The sequence below is a fragment of the Phlebotomus papatasi genome, chromosome 2 (assembly GCF_024763615.1).
Source record: "Phlebotomus papatasi isolate M1 chromosome 2, Ppap_2.1, whole genome shotgun sequence".
Taxonomy (NCBI): domain Eukaryota; kingdom Metazoa; phylum Arthropoda; class Insecta; order Diptera; family Psychodidae; genus Phlebotomus; species Phlebotomus papatasi.
The window spans coordinates 56559681-56584336 of NC_077223.1; the positions used below are offsets into that span (position 1 = coordinate 56559681).

Below are 24656 nucleotides of genomic sequence, written 5' to 3' on the forward strand. Positions count from 1 at the left end.
TCATATACGCCGAGTGAACAAGAGAATTTTTTGGTGTAGTAGAAAATAAAATCCATTTTGTGGATTCTTCAGAAAAAAATCTTAAATTTGGAACTCTATTTTTCGTTTGACGGCAGACGACTTTCCCCTACTTATTTTCCAAAATTGATGCACTGGTGAAATTTTCTAAATAATTTGGATTTTTTGAATACGAATCCGCTACCTATTTTAGAATTTCACAAAGGTTCTTTTCTCCGGAAATCCTTTTATTAAAAATGACAACTTGGGGTAAAAAGTAACAAAAGGTATAGAGCAAAAAGTAACAAAAAGCTAAGCAATTTCTGATGTAACACGGCGAAAAGAAACGTCATTATCATGTCTCGCCGCTTGTTGTTTGCATTGGTCAAACGATTTGCAGTCTTTTGTGTGTTTTCTTCTAAAATAGCTTGAAAAGCGCTTTTCCGTTTTCTCACTTTTCTCGCAGAGAAAATGGTGTTTTACAAAGGTGTAGATGAATAAATTTTCTATGAAAATATGTCCTCTAGGTATTTTTTCAAATTTACGGAAGCCTGTAATGAAGCGAATCAAAATATGATAATACCCAATGTCTGATACTATTTGCCCCATTTTTGGGAATGTTCACAAAATTACCTTTTAGAAAACAGCTCGATAAATGTATTTCCTTACAAAATAGAGGAATATTACTTTCACAAAGTTGTAGAGCGGTAAATTTCCTATAAAACTGTGCTAATTAGAAATTTTTGAAGCGATCGAATAGCTTGTAAAAAAATATCCGTTTTGTGACTTTTTGCCTCAGTCTCTCCTATATATTGTTCAATTTACAATTTTTATTCGGTTTTACAATGTGTATGAGAAGTATATCTCTTCAGACGCTTCACTCACAACTATGACAGTCGAGTCCACCACCATGGACCCCCCAATACAAAAAATTACTTTTTAAAATTTTTCTTTTTGCAAATTGGTTGCCCGTAGGTGAAATTGCCCAGACTGCACGGTCCCAAGCTTGATTATGACCAAATTTGTTCTATGTTTCTAAATAAATGTATAGTCCTCATTGTTAATTGTAAATTCCTTATTGTTGTGTTACGTAACCTGGGCATCAATCAATAAATTATTATTATTATTATTATTATTATTATTATTATTATTATGTCACTCCGCAATATATTTGAAAAAGGCCACTTTCCCCTAGTTTTTAAAATATGTGTGCGATGAGTCACATTTATTAAAAATTTAGTCATTATGAATCTTCGGACTGTTCAAAGTATGAGCACTTTCCCCTAATGCGTAGATTCTATTTTGTATTAGTATTTAAAAAAAGATAATTTATTTTATTTCATATAAAAAAAAATTGTTTGCTAGCTGATCATATTCACACGTCAAAAGTTTGTTACCTCATTTTGGAAAAGTAACTCAAAGTGGTCATATAAGGGAGTCCTGTTCAGAATTAGGCGGCAAATGAAATTTTTCATTGCGTATAATTTATAAGACAAATGTTTACAATAGGCTGATAAATATTTCAATGAATAAATAGGATGGGATATGTTTTCTTCGAATAAGTAATGGTTTCTTTCAATATTCCTTCTAAACAGGCTATAACATCCCACTGTTTAATACAATGCGTGGCTAATCTGCCCCGGTCTCCCCTACGCGCAAGAAAATATATTTCGGACAAGTTATTAGAGTTTGTAACTTGGCTCAGAGAAGACCAAGAGAGAATACAATCTATTATTTGAAAATTCAGAAGTCGCGGCTTTTAGTAACAGTGTACATGTCCTTCGATCGGGCCCATTATTTGCCCATAGTAGTGTATAGAGGCCATAAAGGAGGTTGTCCAAACAAAAATCATCTTTTGCTAAGATTATGCCATCTGTCCGATTTTGTCATTCTATTATGAAACAAAATTATTTTTTCCCATAATAACGCTGCGAAAGTACGCAAGTGCTGATATGACCACTTTTACTCAACTACTTTATTTTAAATAATGCTTAGAAGAAAATTCTTACAAAATTCAATGGGTCACATGGATAACATTCCCGCTGTGGTCAAAAAACGTGTTCCAAAACAAAAAAATATTGAATTATCTTGGCTACCGAGCATCCGATAAGATCAAATTTTGGAGTAAAATTATAGAGGAGATTCTAGTCTAAATTCCACTATCGTCTTTCTGTCAGCTCATATACATCCTAGATATTTTGATTTAAATAAAGTTTGCAATTTTTCAGAAATTGATTCCAAATTTGCTTTATAATTTCTCATTTTAAATTCTAAATCGAATTTGCATACAATCCGAGTTTGCTCATGTTAAGTATCTCACCTACAATAAGCTGATCTAGGCTTATCACTAGTTTTTTATTCAAAATTAAAATATTATGTTTTTTTCTTGTTTGGATCGCTAATAACGTAAAGATCCTGTAATCGGCTGATTCTTCAACTCGGCCAGCAATGGGGTTATTTATTCAATTTACTTAGATTTGCTATAATATGGTCTAACCGGTCTAACACTACAGTAGACTTTCTCTCAATCGGGAATATGGGGCAAAATGTCATCCGGTTTAGCGATAGAATTTAGCATCAAAGCCTTTGTAAATTCCACAAAAAGCGCTCAATTATAAAGAATCACGATAAATTAGGAAGAATTGCAGCGAATTTGAGCAAATTAGCTTCATAATTAAGCGTGAAAACTGTCAACAAAATTTGTCGCCCGATTGAAAGAGAGCCGATTGAGTGAGAGTCTACTGTATAAGGTTTTTTTTTTTAAATAAATTCAGTGTAACTCAGTGAATATTTCATAGAAATTGACTATAAAACGTTTATAAAATTAGTTAAATAATTCCATTGGCTGGGGTGAGGAACTGGCCGAATACAGAGCCTTTACCTTAAGCAGTTTAGTTTCCACTAAAATTTTCCTAATAACATTTAAATAATAAAATAGCATAAAAATGATATTACTATATTGCTTTGTGTGCTATATCGGGCAGCACTTTTTTTCGAAGTCTTTGCCGTTTTGGACCATTTGCAAGGATTTCTCTACAGCATCTCGTTCGTAAATCTAATGTTCTTTTCTACCTTAGGCATTATACAACTTCTAGAAATTAAAAAAGGAAACTAAAACAAAATGTATTTTTTAGGAACTAAAACCGCTAAAACAGTCCAATATTGCAAGCTGCCTGAAATTTGACGTAGTTTCCTTATACCGGCTTCAGACCTAAGGCTTAGCTATATGGCTTAGCTGCTCTAATTTCTTATCAATCCCCAATTTTTGGGAAAAAAAATAACTTAGAATTGGATTATTAAAGATAAATGACTTGTTAGGCTCTCAAAAAGCAATAAAATTGCACGCTATTTAGGATTTTGAGGCGTTCGGGAACTGGGCTAAACCTTTAGTCTGAAGACTGCTTTAGGGTAAGTGTACCAAATTCCGGCCAGCTTGCAATTCCGGCCACCTTTTTTATTCCTCGAATTTCCATGAGTTTATAGTTTTTACATACTCTGGAGATTATACAATGAAAAATAAAAACAGAAAATGTGGTTTCGACAAACGAGATGACGTGAAACAGGCATTGGAAGAAATCCCGAAGGGCAAGAAACTATGAGAATAAAGGTGGCCGAAATTGGGCACCAAAGCTCTGTCTACATTTTTATTCGTTTTAAAATGTATTAAGAATGATTTTAGAGAAAATAAAGACGATAAATTGTCAACAACTTTACAAGCAATACTCCTTAAGAAAAAGGAATAAAAAATCAATGTTTTGAGTGATAAATCGGTTCAAATCGATTGTGAACCGATAATAAACCGATAAGTAATTTTTCACTAAGAATCAGTTTTATTTCTTTAAACTGTATTGGGGGATCATTTGAGTGATTTTTAAATCGGTTCAAATCTGTTGATAACATTATAAAAATAATGATTATAAACATATCGTAAACAATATACACTTATATCGCAATAAACATACTATATATCATGGTCTGTATAACCGAATTTTGGGTATTTCCGTTATTAGGTGTGATTCCTTCTAATCACACCTATTGTAATCTTCGGATTTTCTCAAAGTGTTCAGATCGAGCTGAAATTCATAGGGTATATGTTTTGAACATCCCTAATGCCGAAAATCATAAGCCGCCATTTTCGGGTCCGGCCGTCCGTAGTACGCAATATCTCTGGTTTGGAAAGAGATATCTTCATAAATTTTTTTTAAATATATAGTAAAGAGAGGTAATCCGGATACTTTTCATTGAGTGCGACTTTAATGCTTGTTTTTGGACTGATGAAATATTTTTTTCGCCATTCCAAATCAATAGAATTATTCTTTGTTTAATTTAGAATCATAATAGAAATAGAATTTTAGCAATAATATTGATGAAAATTAATAAAATTACGATAATATTAATATATGCGCAAGAATGTTACTGCGATGCTTTTTTGTAACTCCGTTGAATTCGATGAAACTCGGATGCTCATTTTAAGGAAAAGTTTAATGCATAAAAATGAGAAGATATTATTTCAAAAACATTTTTTAGAGTTTTATTCCATCAATTCATTTCATTAATTTATTATTTAATTATATATATTTTTATTTATTTTAAGATTGCACTCAATTCTTTGATTTTTCCTCGGTTTTCTTGGCTGACTTTCTTCCACGTTTTTTCTTTTCAGTTTCAATTGGCATTTGAGCCTTTTCCTTTACCATGTGTTTCTCCTTTAGTGTTATCTCCTTTTCTTCTGCCCTTATATTTTTGTTCCTCTCTCTGGTCAACTTCCGTTCAGCAATTTCTTTCTTTTTTTGTAAATCCTGCCTCAATTTTTCCTCCTGTTCCGCGATAATTTCCTCAGAAGATACAATATACTGGTGTTTGACATTGCTGGCTTTGACCCTCTTCTTCTGACGACGTTTTGGAATTTCTCCTGGCCAGAAATAGCATTGTTTTAGTGTGTCGAAGATCGGTTGAGTCTCAGAAGTTGCAGAGAGTTGGTTTCCAGGGATGACTGGATCATTTGAAGGATTATTGTCGGTGGCCTGATCGTGCTGGTTATTGATAATGGACTCCTCTGAATGTTGGAAAACAATTTTCGGGAAATAAATACCAGCATAGAAAAGTGGCCCATCCATCCAGCCACTCTGTGGTGACGTTCCCATTTTCCATCCTTCTGCGTTGTGAATGGCAATTTTTGGAGTAATGTCAGTTTTATGAACAGCCATTGGAGGAGCAAGTTCGCCAGTAGCTGACACCCTGAGGAGTACTGTGATACATTGCTTCGGTCCTGAATTTTTAAGAGATGGAACTACACGTGAACCTCTCCTCGACAGGACATTTCCATCTTCCGGTGTCAAAAAGAAGGCACTTTCGTCGCAATTAAAAACACGGTCTGGTGAAATGCTCAGAAGGTTGTGTTCTGTGAAATATCCAAGACAATTCTGAAACCATTCCGTGAGGTCTTCAGCAGTGACAGTAGCTCTTTCCAATGAGAAGGATTTTGGCTTGCGCATGCTGAGCTCTGGATGACGCTTAAGAAAATTCCTGAACTAAACGTCTCCGGGTCTTCCAGCTGTAAAATGGTTTGGAATTTTGTAGACCTCACAGATGAGTTTAACGCTGTCCAGAACTTGTTCCTTCCCGATGGGATGCCAGCCATCCGCACATCCCAGGATCCATTTGACAAGCTCTTCTTCTTGTTCTTTTGTAAGCGTCGTTTGGCCTGCCATTGGGGCACTCTTCCGGGTATCTGCCAGTCAATTTGTTGTGCAGTGTTGTTCTTGGGACATTAAATGTTTTGGATGCATATGCTATGGTAGAACCATCTCGTACACACTGCAAGGCATTCCTAAGACCTTCCTTAGAGTAGGGCTTGTCCTTATAGGTCTTTTCTTTTGTTCCCTTTGGCATCTGAAACAGAAAAAGAGTCCTGAACAATGCAAATTCTGAACCAAAACATTGACTTTCACCGCATCCGACATGCATCGAAATGTAAACATTCACAAAAATCACTTATTTCTGTATGAATTATTTATATTATCAATAAACTCTTACTCACCTTGTAGATCAATAACTACACTAACTTTTATTAATAATTTTGATTGCAAATAATGTTTTATTATATAGAAAAAACACTAAACTTTTTCCAGCGACGAGCTGTCAACAGCAAAATTTTCTCAGAAATTAAATTTTTAGTACACAACCCAGCTGACCCGAGCTTAAAAAATATTTCTTTTACCCACTTATTAAACCGATAAAAATATAATTTTTGGTTTTTCTTAAAGTAGAATAGTTATAATATGATACTTCAGTAATTAATTACAGAAATAAAAATATAAATTATATTTTAAGTGGATGTATCGGAGTTAAATCGGTCGCGGCATCCGAGTTTTGCAATCGTCGGAGTTACATGGCCTTACTATATCTACTCGCGCGTACGACGATTTCTGTGCTATCAGTTTCTTGAAAAACCGGTTCTAAACCGGTTAAAAATCACGTTTTGTAGTTTATCTCGAAATCTTCGAATATTCGTCGAACAGTTCTCGAAATATTTCACTTTAAAGATTTCAATTTTAAGAAAATTTGCTAATAGCGTCAGGCGGGAAAAAAAGCGGGAGAAGCGGCATCGGACAAGCTTTTCCCATATATATAGCACGCTCTCACTCTCCCTTTCTCTCTCTCTCTCTCAATATAGTGAGCCTATATTCGAAGATTTGTAAGATGAAATATACAATTCGCGATCCGCGATTTGTTTGGCCGATCTTCACGGGTCGCGAATTTTTGCGGGGTGCGATTTTTTTCCGCGGATTTTCGCGGGTTGCGTATTTTTTCGAGGATTTTTGCGGGGCGCGTATTTTTCGTGGGTTATGAATATCTTCGCGGATTCTCATGGGTCGCTGACAGAGGTTCTAAACGGACGTAAAGTTTGTGGCCTCTATCTATCATAGTTTTCGAGATAATCGACTTTAAAGATTTTCAGACACTTTCATATATTTTTCATCCAATTTTCCTTATTAATAATGATAATATGTTACATACAGTTTAAGAATTATTAAACGAAATTTGCATTATTTATGTATAAATATCGTTCGAGTTTTCCACAATCCAAATTTGCAATGAAGGAATCTCACCTCTATAAGCTGATCTAGGCTTATCAATGACTTTTTTTCTTGGAACAGCAATTACTCCCTCCGTTCCAAAATAAGTCGTACGTTTGGAAGAAAATCTTTCAAGTTCATAATATAAAAAAAATCCTCATAATCTTCAAGTAATATTTTATAATTCGAACTCAATTTTCTAAAGATAACTTACATTATATTTTTATTTTAGGAAAAGAAACCACGTCCTAAGCCAGGTGAAATTCGTCTCACGACGGCTCTGGATGGCAGTACACTCTTTTGCTGTCCCGAGTGCCAGATGGCATATCCAGAGCGTGGATTGCTAGAACAGCATTTGGTTGGGCACAATCTGGAAAGACGGTAAGAGAAAAAAATATTTTTTTTGGCTTTACAAAGACTTATAGAATTCTTATTTTTCAGCTTCATCTGCGACATTTGCAATGCCGCTCTCAAGCGCAAAGACCATCTGACTCGTCATAAGCAGAGTCACAATCCTGAACGTCCTTTCGTATGCACTATTTGTCTCAAAGCATTCAAGCGCAAAGAGCAGCTCACGCTGCATTTTGTCATCCACTCGGGAGAAAAGAGGCACATTTGCAATGAATGTGGTAAAGGATTTTATCGCAAGGACCACTTGCGGAAGCACACTCGTTCGCACATTGCCAGACGTGTAAAAGCTGAGCTCAGTCAGCAAAATCAGCCGGCTGGAAGTGGTGGCCAGGGAGCTGTTGTACCCAACATGCAACAGCCCTATTCACTAGGCTCCAATCAAGCACCCAGTGGCCAGCAAACGCCTCAACAAGCCCCCCAGCCACCACCTTCGGGCCACCACAACGGACAGCCACAGAATGGTGGGCATCAGCAATCACCGTGTTTGTCCTAAAATTTACTCTTCCCAAATTTTTCCCCAATCTTCAATTACTTCTAGACTTTTGTGATCGTTTAACTGTTTGATCCATTTTTTTTCGCAAGAAATATAATAGATATTGTTTTATTTATGATTTTTTTTTCTTTATTTATTTCAAGAGTTTATGTATATTTTATTTTGAGTTGCAATTTCAAGTAGTGTCGAAATAGGGCACAGCCTCAAAGAAAATATATAGTGAGAATTGCTCAAAAATTCATATTTTAGTATTTCGGGAGATTATCCTGATCTTAAGAAAACATATAAACAAAAAAAAAAGAAAACATAAAAGATTTCTTATACTTTCCGAAATTATATCCTCTCACTTTTTTTAGAACTCATTGAAAAGAAATTAGGGTGAATGGTGGAAAGTGAGACACTTAAGAAAAAATTCAATTTCAAATGCATTTTTAAACTGAATAAGTAATTATTTTTTACCATTTTTTTTTGTATCATGGGATTCTTTGACAAATATTTTAACAGAATTTTAACAGTTGATATTAAATATTGCAACCGAATAATCGGAAAATTCACGGAAATTAAAAAATAACACAATTTGAAAAGATGGACAAAATTTTGGAAAGTTGGACAAAAACTTTTGGAAAGTTGGACATAGTGATATTAATGACAAAATCTCATACGAAATATGTAGAAAATCAAATGTTGAGGGTTTTCTCTGTATACTTGCACATTTAATGGTTATGCTAATCCCTCCTTTATGTCCGGGTAACAGTTGAGGAACACTAATTACCAAGAACTTTCTGGACGTCCAACCAAAAAGATGTTCTGTAAATTTAACAGACGCCTCGCGCTGTCCAGCAGTTATAGTTTTAAAGCGGATGCAATTTTAGCACATTTCAATTCCCCATCCGCCCAAATCCTTTTCCACTTGCTTTGGGAGTTCTGTAGAACTTTGTCTTTCTCCAGGTGTTTTTGCGATATTTACTATCCATTCGGTCAGAAAAAGTGCTCTTCGGAATCTGGAAATCCTTGCAGCCTTTTCCAGGAGATTTTGTCCTTATCAGCTGCTAACTGCTGTTGTAACTATTTCTCCGGATACTTAAGGATCTTTGTCGTTCTTGTTAACATGATTTCACTGCACAAAACTACCAAATTCATTCACAAAATCAACTTGTCCAAAATTTCAAAAAATTTGTTTTGAAAGCAACACGAAATTAAATCACTTTTCTATCCTTTTTAAATGTAATATTTCACAAATATTTTTTATTCACCTTTTAAATGGATGTATGTTCTTCGATTTTCACTGCGGACTTAATAATATTCCACAAATTATGCCGAAAAATCAAACAAAACACTTTGATATTTTCCTAGCAACTTCCATAAGAAACAGAGAAAATGACAACTACCGTGTCAAGGTTATGAATATCACGCATGCAATACATTTTTTAAATTCTTCCTGCAAATCACCCTTTGATTGTTTAATAACGATTTTTGCATTTTTAACTTCTCAAATAATTACAAAATTAAGTTTAATAATCTTTTTAACGAACATTTAAATATTTAATTGATTTATTATCAAGTTTTTAAGGAGGTGTCTCACATTCCACACTGCTTTGTTCAACTTTCCAAACTGTCTCGCTTTAGGCAAATGACCCTATATTATTTTGCATAAAATTTAAAATCGTGATTTTGTATTCAAGAAACTGTATGTTGTTTTTCTTTTGAACAATTCTCACTATTGATAAAAGTAAATAAATTGCAAAATGTTTAGTGCAGAAGTAAACAATAAATAAGTATGTATATTGTATGGAAGAAAAACCTGAAACATTTATGGATGAATAATAAAAATAGTAAAGTAATTTTATATGTATTGATGATGATAAAAAAAAGATGAAAAGTAAAAGAACATAGTACAAAAAATGACTCATGGTAAATTTCACATGCTAAAGAACAATTAGAAAATTGATTACAAAAAAAAAATTCCAAGAAAAAAGAGACAAGACATTTACAAAGAACACAATAAATAGATTGAAATAAAATTGAAACTAAAAACACTGCTTCAACATAATTATAAGATTGATATTGAACAAAAAAAAATATTTAAACAAAAAAGCGTAAATCTAAATTATTTATATATATATATATATATAATTAAAACAAAAAATATTGATATTGAAAGGAAACAACAATTGTATAACACGTAATGTTAATTAAGGACAACCGAAAAAGTGGAGAAGAAAAATGGTATTTAAAAACACACACACACACAAGAATAATGAAAGAAAACTATTTTATAAGGAACAAATATAATTTTTAAGTGAAAAATTTGCAAAAAAGAAAACCTTCCCTCTTCCCCTTTTGATGAATAAAAAATCCCATCATAAAAGATGAGAAAACTAACTAAATTTATATTTTAGCGACTGATTAGAAGACATCATTGTATGAATGACAATGTGCGTGACAACAAAGAATTTAATAAAAAGAAATGCATTAACCAATTAAATGTGTAGATGAAAAAGTATAAAGAAACAATACTGGACGCAGACATTTTTAAGAAAAATAAAAATGGTACAGCAGCAAAACAATTCATTATACATTTGCCCATCTCACCTTCATATTTTCCCTTGGAACTTGTAGTATTTTGTATAGTCACTTAGTAATGTTTTATACACATTCCGGGAAGATTCCGAGCAACTCCTTAAAATGAATTGACCATAGTTGGCATCACACATGGCAATCAACGAGTAGCATATATTGTTAATGTGCGTTTTGATCTAAAACAAAAACAAATAAATTACTAAAGAAAATCTTAAAAAGGAGTGACAAAGCATTCCAGGCTACGCGAAGTGCTCGAACTCGTGACTTAGGGTAAGTGTGCCAAATTCCGGCCGGCTTGCAATTTCGGCCACCTTTTTTGTTCCTCGAATTTCCATGAACTTTTAGATTTTAAATACTCTAGATAGAGATTATACAATGCAAAAGAATAACAAAAAATGTAGCTTCGACAAACGAGATGACGTGAAAAAGATATTGGAAGAATTCTCGCAGGACAAGGAACTATGAGAATGAAGGTGGCCGAAATAGGGCACCAAAGCTATGTCTATATTTTTATTAATTTTAAAATGTATTAAGAATGATTTTAGAGTAAATCAAGACGGTAAATTCTTTACAAGGTTCCAAGCAACACTCTTTCAGAAGAAAGACTTAAAAAAAATCAATTTGTATTTAAAATATTACATTTCAAACTTGAAACTTCGACGCTTGCATGCAACTACGCCGAAATTTGGCACACTTACCCTATATGCAATACCTAAAAAGTACTTTCGCATTATTTATCGTTTAAGGTGGAGCAACCACTTATGGCCATGTTTAGGAAAAACGGGAATTAATTTTATTATAACTTTTGAACTCTTATTTCAAGATAAGGTAAGAAAAGTATATATCGACCATGCACTTTGTATCGGCCAGCTTGCAGAAAATATTGACCACCAATTTAACTTAAAAATTACTAACTACGTTTTACCAATTATCTAATGAAAAATATATTGCATTTGTTCATATATAATTATCTGAATTAAGTTTTTCGTCGACTTTTTAAGAAAATATAATTATTCATCTAATTTATTGAATCACTGTGTCAGAGTCTTAATCAAAAAGTAGCCATTTCTCAAATTCTTATGATTTTATACTAGAATTTCAGTGACACAAAATAAGAAATTATACCTAATTTAAATTATTTATGAATCTGTCTGAATGAAAAAAAAATACTACTCAATTATTCTACTTTTAGTATCAGAACACTTTCTAATTGTCTCGCTACGCATAGTTACAATTAATTTGTTAATTGAGAAGAAGTACATTTTGTTCCAAGTACAGATCTGATCGACCATTTCTCATCGCATTTCGATGTCATTTTCGTGAGCAGTAGAGGTTATGTCGGTTATGTTTTTGTTGTGAAAAAGAATTTCCCCAGTGTGAATTTTGTATTTTATCAATGTTAAACATCTTGAAGGATGTCTTAGAAACTGCAATATCAGAGGAAGGATTGAAAAATGTGTTGGATGCCATGACGGCACGAGAATCTTCTTGAAAACGACTGCAAAGTATGGAGTGTCCAGAATAACCCTGAATGATAAACTTTCCGGAAGACATTTAAAAAGAAAATCACTGGTAATCTTGTACTACGTAGGAAAAAGAATAATTTAACTCTTTAAGGACGATTGGGTCACCCGTGACCCAAAAATGAAATGTTTCCTACGGCCTTCTAATGCTGTATTTTGCTCTAAAAAGTTAGAAAAATGATTTTTTCTGATCCTCGATTTTTGACCTTCTCGTCCTTAAAGGGTTAAACTTGTGAACTGGAGGATCGTGAATCAAGCCCAAAACTGAATTTCTTGTGCTTAAGTTCGAGCTCCAAGATTGCATCAAAAATATGGTGAAAAATGAGAGGATGCAGACACCATTCACCAAAAATCTCCCTGGAAAGTGGTAAAAACTGGTGCTGATGGTTGGATTATGGTAAGGGGTGGATGTCAGAGAGTGTTTCTTCGATTACCACGTAATCAATTAGAAAAATATTCAAATTTATAATATTTTTAAAGGGTTTTATTTTTCGACCGATACCTGCTCCACTCGCGGCCGATATCTTCCTCATCTGCTTTCATATGGCCGAAGCAATATGCACAGTGCATGATTGCAATTTTACCATTTTTTTTAACTAATTTCTCTAAATATTAAGAAATCAAATGTAGGTATATAAATAAATGAAAGGGATAGATAATCCTAACCGGCTTATGTAGGTGAGATTCTTAACGTGAGCTAACTCGGAGTGCATACAAATTCGATTTGGAGCTGAAGTTGGGAGACGCCATTCAGTTAACTTGAATCAAATTCGTGAAATTATACAAATTTTGTATTTAAACCAAAATATCAAGGATTTGGATGAACTGACAGAAAAGTGTTATATGGGTGAAATGTAGACCAGAATGTTCTCTATAATTTTCCCATAGAACATGATCTCATCGATTACTCAGAAGTCAAGATAAGCGAGGTTTTTTGTTTCTTAACTCGTTTTTTCATCCAGAGTTCCCCAAGTAGTCATTTGTTGAACTTCAACTATATCAAAGAATTGTTGTCTTTTGTGAGACTCTTCGTTTAAAACCCTATTTTAAGTGTCTTGGTGGAGTAGAGGCAGTCAAATTGGCATCTGAGCGATTTCAAATCGTTATTATGGGAAAAATCAATTTTTTCACACTTAAACGGCAAAATCGGAGTGATAGCGTAGTCTGAGTGGAAAATGATGTATGGACGAAATGTAGAGACAAATGTGCTCTACAATTATGTCGAAGTAATCATCAAAATCGGTTCAGCGACTCAGCGAATTTTTGAGTTATTTAACTTTTAAGATTTAAAAATTTTCTTTTTAATAATAGCGCCCCTAGCGGTGGTTTTATGAACTTGCGATGTTAGAAGGGGAAGTGGCATTTCACGAGAGCTTTCCAAAAAGCCCTCACTTTTTAAATTCTGACGATTAGAACCGGAGTTATGGCCATTTTAAGAAATTTTTTTTGGACCCTTATAGCTCGGGTCAGGGGGGTCGGGGGACCTTAAGTTTGGTATTGATGGAAAGCTCTAAGGCCCAGATATAACATACTAAAAGTTGAGCCCGCTCGATGCCATAGGGGCGGAGCTATTGAGAAAACAAAAAAAGGGGGGTCTTCAAAATGGCGGACGGAGGGGTGGGGGGGTGGGGGGTCAATGCACCAAGTTGCAATTTTCACCCGATATATAACCTTTGTCGAAAACCGCAAGTCGATATCTTTTTTAGTTTAGGAGCTATTAAGCTCCAAAGAGCGGCCGGCCGGCCGGCCGGGAACGTAAAATAGCCACATATATATTCGTGATCAGGAAGTGGCGAAACACATTTTGGCCAAGTTTGAGGTCGATCGGACGACATGAAATTTTGTTAGGATTATAGTAGGTGAGATTGTTAAGAATCTCACCTAATACTAGGGTTCCAATTGGCATATTTTAAAATGTCAAAAATTAGTTTAGAGCATTTATTTTAAGCAAATTATGGAGCATTTTTCTTAACTGGCCGATACATACTTCCCTTAGGGTGGAATCACCAGTTCTCGCCAGTGCCCCACTTCTCGCCACTTACATTGAAATCGCTATTTTTCGCAATTTATGAAATAAATGAGTCGCATTTTTTTTGTATTGTTTCTGCTTCTACACATAGAATCGAAAAATAATAATTATTCGTTTTGGATTCACGATTTTGATCACTTTTTAGAGCAATATTTTAAGCAAGTGCATCGAATCCAACATCTCTTACCAAATGTACTAAGTGTCGTCAAATTTTCATCAGGCCAAAAATACCTATTTGGGTAAATAATTTGTCTATTGAATATTTAATTGCACTTGTGGAATACATAAAATTTGTATTTAGTCAATTAATATTTCATTTTATATTAGTTTTGTATAAAAATGAGGCATGGCGAGAAGTGGTAATATTCTGGAATTGATTTTACCACCTGTCGCCATATCTTTTCAATAGGCGACGCTAATTTCACTTCGTACATTGTCAGTTGTCAAATCTGCATTGTTTACTTTCTGCAAAAGCCCCATAATTTGATTTCTCAAATAAAAGTGAAGAAAAAGCATTTAAAGAGAGTAATAATAAAGTGATCACAAGGAAAGAGAAATGGTGAATGTATTCTTTTCATAGCATTGCCTAAAATAACCGAGTGTGGTTCTTTTCAAGTGGGTGGCGAGAAGTGGTTACAAATTTTACAAAACTGGCGAAAAGTGGTAAAAAGTGGCGACGAAATGGTTATTTTTGCATTATTAATAAAAATCAGTTTTTTAAGTAGTCCAGCGTTATGTTCTAGGATTATTGCTTTCACATATCTAGAGCCAATACATCTAAGTAACTTTGTGTCAAATGTGACTTATCTTGTAACAAGGATTCAAAAGTTATGATTAAATGAATTTAATTTTTTCCTAAACATGGCGATAGCCGGTTATTCCACCCTGCCTTAACTCTAATTATAACTAATTTGACACAAAGTTACTTAGATGTATTGGCTGCAGATTCGTAAAAACAATAGTCCTCCAATTTAACCCTGGACTACTTAAAAAACTGATTTTTATTAACAATGCAAAAATAACCACTTCGTCGCCACTTTTTACCACTTTTAGCCAGTTCTGTAACCACTTCTCGCCACTCACTTGAAAAAGTTCAAACTCTATTATTTTGGGAAATACTATGCAAAGAATACATTCAGTATTTTTCTTTCCTCATGATCACCCTATCATTATGCCCAATGCACAATAACTTTTGTTTAGTAAACATGTTTTTGACATTTCAATGAGAGTGAGTGAGATCTAGATCTAGTCACCTCGTTCATTCTCATGGGAAATTTTGAAAACATGTTTACAAACAAAAGTTATTGTGCGCTGGTTATTACTAACTTTAAATGATTTTTCTCCGCTTTTATTTGAGAAATCAAACTATTGGATTAATGTAGAAAGTAAACAATGCAGATTTGACAACTGAGAATCTACGAAGTGAAATTAGCGTCGCCTAGAGATGGCGACAGATGGTAAAATTATACCAAAATATTACCACTTTTCGCCATGCCTAATTTTTATATAAAATAATATAAAATGAAATATTAATTATCTAAATACAAATTTTATCTATTCCACAAGTGTAATTAAATATTCAATAGACAAATTATTTATACAAAAAGGTAAATTTTGATTAATGAACATTTGATGACACTTAGTATATTTGGCAATAAATATTGGATTCGATGCACTTGCTTAAAATATTGCTCTAAAAAATGCTGAAAATCGTAAATCCAAAATGAATAATTTTTATTTTTCTACTCTATAAGGTAAAGTATCCTCGAGTCGACCGCCTCTCGACTCGACCACCCGGAAAAGTATATAAAAGCAGCTCTATTTTTTCACCCCCCCCCCCCCCCCCCCCCCCCGAAATTTCCACCGTCCAGCCCCCGGCCCGGAGACCAATTTTCTTAACAAATCTTCACATTTCAGACGATTTCTGAGAAATTTCGTCACGCTATTTGTCCGTCTGTCCGTCCGGCTGTCGCCAGCTCTAGAGGCCAAACGGTAAGAGATAGCGACTTGGAATCTTCGGAGGACCACCCCATAATAATAATAATGGTGGCAACATTTCATAGAGGAACTTAGGCCTTCCCGCAAGAGGACTTCGGAACATCCATTATTGTTTTTTTTTCTTATACAAGGGCAGATAAATCTGTACGCAACTCGGCTATGGTAAGCCTCAGTACAGGATCTCAGCAGAAGATTCACTAGGAATCTCTCTGAAAGCCGACTCTAAATTGTCACTGGAGGCAATTGGATCTGGGCCGCTGATTATATGGGCACGCACGCAAGTGCCGCTGATCAGATAGGCCCTGGATCTTGAGAAGAAAGCCCTGCAAAGACAATTTTAAGTCTTCAATAGTTCGTAAACTATTGATTAATTTACAATTTTGATTTAGCAAATATAATTTTGAATAGTTCAAAAATAGTTTGCTAATGATTAAAATTCCATTTTACATTTCTAAATACCTTAAATTTGAGTTTAAAAATGTGCAATTTTGCTATTGTTCTTTACTGATGAAGAAAAACACTTCATCTTTTTTCTCCAATATTAAGAAAACTATAAACTAAATTTGGATTCTATGAATGAATCCTTGGAATTAAGTATCCTGAAAGTAGTTTGGTGTAAATTTGATCCCAGGATTCATTCTAGAAGTCCTTGAAATTCCAATTTAAATATTGATGAATTTTTAGTTTTCAAGAACAAAATTGTACAAAGTAATTTTGGTTTATTGAGAAAATTAGAGGTCCTTAAAGGACTAGAGCTTATTGGCCTATTAGTTAAGGACCTAGAAAATATGTTGGGACTAGTTTCGTCCCTTTAGTCTTTGTGGTAAGGGAGATAGCATACCCCATCCTTGGGAATTGCAATCACTAATCAGTCATCAATGCTTATGGGTTTTAACGATTTTAATGTGTTAATTTTTAGCATCCTACGAGGAAGTTCAAACTAAAGGTTGTACTCTAAGCCTAAAGGACTTGTTTTTCTCATAGGATGTTTAAGGATTTAACAATAAAATAAATAAATAAATTTAAATTGAATAATAATTTTACCTACACCATAAGTGCTTGAAGTGAGGTTTTACTTACATAAATAGTTCAATCAAATACACTCGACTCTTCGTTATCCGGCTGACTGGGGGACAAAATGACATTTAGGTTTTTTGAATGATCAACGGTTTTTATATTTTGTGCTGTGTGAATTTATTTTCTGTCTGTCAAATAACAAGAGAATTTTCTTCATGGTGTGCTTATGTTTCATTTTTTATCACAATTATGTATTAAAACTTCGATACAATGATAATAATTCTTTAATTCACACTGAAGAAACTTCATGTTTAGTAAAAATAATTTTGAATACACCAACCGCCAGTGTTTGGCAGCTGTCACCCGGATAACGAAGTGCCGGATAACGAAGTGCCGGATAACGAAGAGCCGTGTGTATTCTTAATTATTCCGTACTCATGTTCATCCTGAACAGCAACAAATGCTGATACAAATTAAATGCACTTAGGACAGTTTCATTTTGAGGAGAGGAATTGCAAACGACAATACATTTTTTTAGAGACTCTATTTTCCAAAAGTAGCTTCACTGGTCTCTTAGGAAAATTCAAAATATGTTGATACCCCTTCGCAAAACAAAGATAATATTAAATTACTGAAAGTATGCAAGAATATCTGTCGCTAGAAATTCAAAATATAAGCAAAATGTTAGAAATATACGGAATAATTAATTTCTTGAGATATTTTTTAATGTTTTCATAATTAGATTTATCATAAGATTAAATAAATTATAGATTAGTAAGTGTAAGAAGTGCATGAAGTGCAGGAAGTGCTGGAAGTATTGCAGCATTTTCGAGAGTGTTGCGAAATTTTGGAAGTGCGCAGGGCTATTCCATACAAATTGTGGAAGTGCCTGGAAGTGGTGTACACATTTTCACCCTAATATCTCCCTCTTGGCTCTACCACTTGACCCATTGAGTGCCCAGGACCACCCCAATGATCGTTAACATGGCCCTCATTTTTTCCCCACCCTTTTCCTTACCCTCCAAAATCATGTTTTTTGGCATTGCTCGAAAATACGAAAATACCGTTGAAACATTCCTCGGTCTAAGGTTAAAAAGGCACAAGAGAGCGTATTATTTATTATCCGAATGGTATCATGTTTGGGCTCGTTGGAAAGGTCTTGAAATTACCTATAAAACTAAAGTGGTTCCAATCGGTTTTGAATTGGTAATGAATCGGTTGATAACCGAGAAATAATTTTTATACGAAATTAAATTAAATTACTCCTGAGGTGTACTTTGGGAAATATTTTGAATGATTTATAAATCGGTTCAAATCGATTGTGAACCGGTAATAAACCGGTTATTTACCGATAAGTAATCTTTGTTTGAATATAATTTTTATTACTCCTTCAAACTATTTTGTGGATCTATTGAGTGATTTATGAACCGGTGCAAATCGGTTGACAACCGGTAAATAGTAAATAAACTCTTGTAGTACAGTATCTAAATCACAAGTTTGAGAATTTCGCAAAGCCTAGGACTAGTCCCCGGCGAGTGCCCTTCAAAGTTGAAGCCAATTTCTTACTTTCACATACAAATGCGTATGGGAATTTTTCTGCACTCGTGATCGTTATGCTAAATATTTAAAAAGTGAGAAGTTTTTCCGTATTATAAGATACCTTTCCGTATGGAGGGATAAGTATACTAAATTTTTGTTTAAATAATTTTTTTCCTTGGAGCACTGCGAGCTGAGTCCGAGATCAATTTAAGAATTGGCTTCAAATAGCTCCATATAAAAAGGCCAACTTTCCAGGCGCTTGGCCTAGGACGCTTTGCCAACCCTTTTTTAATGCATTGCAAAGAATTACAGTAGACTCTCACTCAAACGGCTCTTTTTCAATCGGACGACAAATTTTGTTGACAATTTTCACGTTTAATTATGAAGCTAATTCGATCAAATTTGCTATAGTTCTTCCTATTTTATCGCGATTCTTTATAATTGAGCGCATTTTGTGGAATTTACAAAAGCTTAGACGCCCAAATCTATCGATAAACCGGATGACATTTTGCCCCATATTCCCGATTGAGAGAGAGTATACTGTATAAAAAATATAAAATAACTTACACTGGGATAGACGCTTGTAGAGTTCTGATTGTAGATCATTTCGTTAATAACAAATATCAGCATGAAAGGAGCGACTCTCTTGGATTTTTTATTCTTAGAAGCCATAAATGCAATCATCCTGAAAGCCACCCATTTGAAATTTGATTAGATTAATAACTTATAAATAATAAAAAAATATATAGGGTAAGGGCTCATAATTTTGACCAGTCTTCTTATAAGCATCGATGTTCCAAGTTTGAACTGCGATATTTTCAATATTAATTGACTTTTCTTGATACTCTCTTTTCAGAAGGGTTGTTTAGAAACTTGGCAAGCTATTTATCGTCTTATTTTTACTAAAATTAGTTTTAATACGTTTAAAACTGAATTGATATGTGGAGGTGAATTTGACTCTTATTTTGGACAACTTGGTTATTAATTTGGACAACTTGGCTGTAAATTTGGATAGCTAATCCGCCTCAAGAGGATGCCCATTGTTCTTCATTTCATGAACCAATCATACCAAGTCCTCTTCCTGTTCATGTAAGGGAAATGTAGAATGTCACAAGAAGCCCGGAAACTTTCCATATCATTCATTAAAATGAATTGACTTCGGTACTCCAAGTACGCTCGGATTTGCTCTTTCCCTGGACTTTCCTGGAGCCTTTCAAGGCTTTTCTAGCTACATCTCTTTCGTAGAGATGACGCTCCTTTGATTCTCCAGGCATTTGTCCTACCTAGTCATCACAAAAGCTAAAATTTCACGAAATTTCGTGAGAAAAACACCTGTCCAAAATAAGGAGTATCACCTCACTGGTAAATGTCTTTAAAAAATTTCCCATTTTTCACACGAAAAATCTAATTCACAAGGCAAATCTCACTTCAGGTCAAATGTGCGAATTACCACTAACGTGAATCAACAAAATTTCCAATGAATATTCAATACGATCACTCAAAAAAAAAAGCGAAGAAACATTGCTTTCTATCTAACCACATCTAAATAAAACTGAAGTACACGAAGTTCTGTCATATTTCTCGTAAGCAATTGCTCACACTGAATTTTCAACAATAGCAATTTCAACTCAAATCATATTTTAAATTTAACGTATTTAGTATTAAAATCTTTCAAAAAGAACAAGTATTTAGATAGAATTCATTATTCATCAAATATTGGATTAAAAATCCATCATTTTAATCAATTTATTTTTAGTGTCCAATTTTATCCTCAAAGTGTCCAAAATAAGAAACTGGACAAAATTATGAGCCTTTCCCCTATATATCAAAACTTACAATTCAAGTTTGTGAGCCAATTGGGTGAGAATGTCAATTTCTTCCTGATCCAGTTTCTCATTTTTGCTCCTGTCACTTCGATATCCACAGATTCCATGGATGAGATCCTTGAAAATGTACACAAACTGTGGCATGGTAAATCTCAAACATGATGACCTGTGTTGATTTACAGCATGACAAAACTCAGTCATTTGCAAATGAAGTCGCGAGAAGTCCTTAATATTCAGCTTAAGTTGCTTCAAGTTGATTTCCACGAGAAAAGTCAGAATGTTGTGGAAAAAAGAGTTTGGCAGTGGGATTTTCGTGTTTTTTACGTAAATTGTGTGCGACTTAAGAATGTCCAAAATTAATTCCATTGATTCTCCTTTGGAAAATGTTGAGCATACGTCCGATATGATCCCTATAATATCTTTGTAAAATGTTGAAAAAATTTTTGCTTGCTCTTCATTCATATTGCAAAGACCAAAACTCTGCAGGATTTGACAAGTGTGGAGAGCATTTTCCGTTTTAATCTCATCCTTCAAGATCCTCAGTACATTGGCAAATTCCTCAGGTTTGGAGAGAGTCAGGATTATGTTTGCAATTTCTGAATTTTTTGATGTTATCTCTTTTGTCTGTCTCATCTGTTGCCAGAAATCCATTACAGTCAACATGAGGATTTCATGTGAAATACCCAATAATTCCCTATTATCGACAACAATCTTCAAGAGATCCCCTAACTGACTCTTGCGAATGGAGTGATTGATAAATTTTAAACTGATCTTTCCCAGATCCTCGTGGGTTTTTGATAAATTTTCTTTACCAGTGAAAAATATCCTGAGGGTTGCTACAAAGGCAGAAAGGTATCCATCAATGTTCTCAACATTTTTAAAGGACTTCAGAGCTAGAAGACTTAGCTTCGACCGAAGGTTAATGGTCTCTTTTTCGAATTTGTGAAATTTTCTGTATTTTGAAAAATTTTCCACTGCTATCATGGATAAATGTCTGTTCAGAGGAGAATCACCAATCTCCAAAATAGTCACTAGTTCAGTAAAACTCTTTATATTATCTTCACTTTGCCATTTTATTGCTGCGGCAAAAAGAATATCATACAATTTTCTCTGTTTCTCAACATTCGGGAACATTTCTATGACTTTACCGACTGAAATGTATCCAAAAATACTAATTTCATTGCCCAATTCCGTGAGATTTACCAAGATGTCCAGTAAAGATTTTTCCAAGTCCACAAAATCTATTAAAGTGTGTTGTAATAGCAAGAGAAAGAATATACACTTATTCTTTTCTTCTTTGCAGAGAAATCCAATTGGAACATTTTTCAATTTATCAAGTGCATCTTTGAGATCCTCCTGATCATGAGATAATTTCCCTTTCAAATTCACCGGCTTCACTTGAGTGAGAATTTCTTTGGGGATATCATCAAAAGTATCTCCAGACATTAATTCAGAGAAGTTTATCTTGCAGAATGGGGATTTTTTTGCATTGATTTTTTGAGAAATCACTTGAAAAGTGACAAGAAGAAAAACTATTAGGAATTCTTCATCTTCAAAAATGTCCAAAATCTTTGGATAATACAAAGTATCCAATTTTTCAACTATCATTTGGGCTAGTGTGATTTTGCCTTTTCTGGACAGTGACTTTGTAATCCAGAAGTAATCTTTCAAGTTCACTGCCATTCTCCTAAAAATAGTTACATCTTGGAGAATTCCTGGCAAATTCTCTAAAGCCTTTTCTTGATGCTTATTTTCAATAGTCCTCAATTTTAACCGTTTCAATTGGAGAGAACAAAACAGATCCCTAATATCTGTATCATCAATCATTTTGTTCTGATTATCAATCCAAGTATTCACCTTTAAATAATCTACTTTTCCAAGATTGCCCGAATGATTCTCATGTACAAAATCTGGCCGATAAACCACCAGGGCCATATCAAAGTCCAAAATTCCAGAGTAAAGTTCCAAGAATGATTTAAGTGGTCTCAAATTACCTTCCTGTGCATCGAGAATTTCGAGGAATTTATTTAATAAATCATTCATTAAAATTCGTCTTTCGTCAATTTTTTTCAAAATATTATCAGGCTTCTCCAAAAGCCGAGACCCTTGAAAGTATGCACAGAGCATTTTGCATGTGAATTCTAAATAGAATAGAGAATTCTCATCAAATTGGCGATCTTTTGCACAATCCAATGCATTTAGAACACTGTATATAAGGCTCTTCCAGACAATTAAACTGGCATTTGGCATCAAAGATAGAATTATCCTGGAGAATCTTCGAGATATCTCCTCAGACCATGCAAATGAAATCTCTGACCAAGCCTCACTCTCACTTTTGCCAATCTTCTTGTGCTTCACGCAATCTTTTTCCGTGAGAATTTCCAAAAAAGCACCGTTTTCGTTGATTTTTTGCCTTTTGGTAGAAGGCTCAGGCTTTTTGAGCTTCCTCTTTAATTTCTTCGGAAATTCCATTGTAATTACAGCAGAATGAATGGCCTCAAGCAATTTACTGAGACTCTTATCAAAACGACTCAATTTGTGAAATGTTTCCAGACAAAAAGCAAAAAACTCACTAAAAATCTGCATGATTTCATCATTTTTTGGCAAGAAAAGAAATTTAAGGATTAGAAAAGGGAGATGATCGATAAAAATCAATGGATTCAGCTGCATAGTTCGCAAAACAAGTATTAAACAATCTCCTGTGTTATTCTCTGCAAATTCCTCAACAATTTTCAGGAGAATCTCACGAATCTTTTGATAAAAATCCCCATGTCCAGAAGATAACTTGATATTGTAAGTCTTGAGTAGCATCAAGGTATGATTGATTCCCAACACAAGATCTGTAAATTCCATTTTTCCCGGAACAAAAACATCTCGGAAGAGGTAGTCAACGAAGATGGTGCACAGACCATTATTCCCATGGAAAGTAAATAAAAATCCTTCAATATTCATCAGTGAGACATGTAAACAGTCATCCTTGAACATTAGATAATTTTCAGGAACATCCAACACTTTGTCAGAAGTCTCAAAATGCGTTTTGTACCATTTTACTGAGTCATCACTGAAAAATATTTCCCGGATTACTCCAAAAAGGAATCTTTTGCAATCAATCTGAGACCTCATGAGAAAAATGACCAATTCTGTGAGTGGCTGATGAATGTGTTCAAGATAAATCTTCCTGAAAGCCAAATTATTGGCTTGAAATTGTGCAAAAGTCTTAAGATTGTTCAGTAAATCATCAGTGATTCCTTTCTGTGACTCTTTCGTGGGGCATTTGCCTTCTAAAATGAGCCTCCAGGAAATCAAATACCTACGCATTAGCTTCCCATAAACCAAAACATTGCTGCTGAAGAAGCTTCCAAAGGAAGTATTCTCTGTGGTAGCCTTTAAAACCGACAATACCTTTATATCCAATTTTACTAAATTTTCCACAAGTGCCTCTATCAATTGAGATTTTGTCTCTGATGTCACAGCCCCAATAGGGTGCTCAAGCTCTATAAACTCCCGAATTGTCTCCCACAAATTTACAAAATCCTCAGTATCCGGACTCAGATTCTCTCCCAAGTGACATAAATCTGGCAATTTACTACAGAAATACCTGACTAATATCTCGTGCTTTGATAGATTTGGGTAGTCTATGGAATTCCAGACTTTAATGGATAACTTTAGCCGCCCCAAGTCATCCAAATGTGGTCTACTAAGCCAAGAGATTAGATCTGTAAATATGATTGAGGTTATATGTTTTTATATTGGACAGGACTTATGAAAAAACAAATAGATTCTCACCTGCTTGTCCTTTCATTTTAGCCATTTATTGATTCACACATGAGGTACTTTTTTCATAATTTCAATATAATTTAACAATATTTTGTTCGGAATTCTTATCAAAAACAAACGCGCTAGCAAAAAGAAAAACACATGTGAAGTCAACAATAAAACACGCACACTAATGCCTAGTGCCACCTAGTGGAAAACACAATATTTTTTGAATATTCGCCATCGTCGATTGCCAATTTCGCTCTTATTGCTGAATTTAGCCTTTTAGAATTTAAAACTCGGATAAAATAACGATATTTCGTCAGTTAAATCAGCATTTATCGTAACTTCATTTTTGCAATTTTGAGATATATATTTCGAATCGGCATAATTTTGTTTATTAAATCT

At 34.1% G+C, this 24656-nt stretch overlaps 2 protein-coding genes across 4 annotated transcripts in view; one reads left to right on the forward strand and one right to left on the reverse strand.

The window, feature by feature from the left end:
• LOC129801819 (zinc finger protein 1-like) overlaps nucleotides 1-9986 on the forward strand; it is a 23710-nt gene extending 13724 nt beyond the window's left edge. For all 3 annotated transcript variants that reach the window (XM_055847169.1, XM_055847171.1, XM_055847170.1), the window contains exons 5-6: nucleotides 7309-7457; nucleotides 7518-9986. In XM_055847169.1, coding sequence (XP_055703144.1) covers nucleotides 7309-7457; nucleotides 7518-7980 — 612 coding nt within the window. In that variant the 3' untranslated portion in view covers nucleotides 7981-9986. The remainder of the gene's footprint in view (nucleotides 1-7308; nucleotides 7458-7517) is intronic.
• Nucleotides 7237-24440, reverse strand: LOC129801813 (uncharacterized). The gene is made up of 5 exons (XM_055847156.1): nucleotides 24279-24440; nucleotides 20503-24208; nucleotides 19234-19351; nucleotides 10573-10736; nucleotides 7237-7446 (listed from the first exon to the last, which is right to left on the reverse strand). The coding sequence occupies exons 1-4, from the start codon at nucleotides 24301-24303 to the stop codon at nucleotides 10575-10577; spliced, it is 4011 nt and encodes a 1336-aa protein (XP_055703131.1). The 5' UTR covers nucleotides 24304-24440; the 3' UTR covers nucleotides 7237-7446; nucleotides 10573-10574.
• Between the last annotated feature and the right edge of the window lie 216 nt (nucleotides 24441-24656).

Bases quoted from the DNA above. Each gene is read 5' to 3' on its own strand.
- LOC129801813 (XM_055847156.1), bottom strand. From the start codon at position 24,303: ATGGCTAAAATGAAAGGACAAGCAG. The intron at 24,209-24,278 runs GTGAGAATCTAT...TCATATTTACAG, and splicing joins TAAAATGAAAGGACAAGCAG to ATCTAATCTCTTGGCTTAGT. The intron at 10,737-19,233 runs GTAAGTTATTTT...TTTTTGTTTTAG, and splicing joins CTACAAGCGTCTATCCCAGT to ATCAAAACGCACATTAACAA.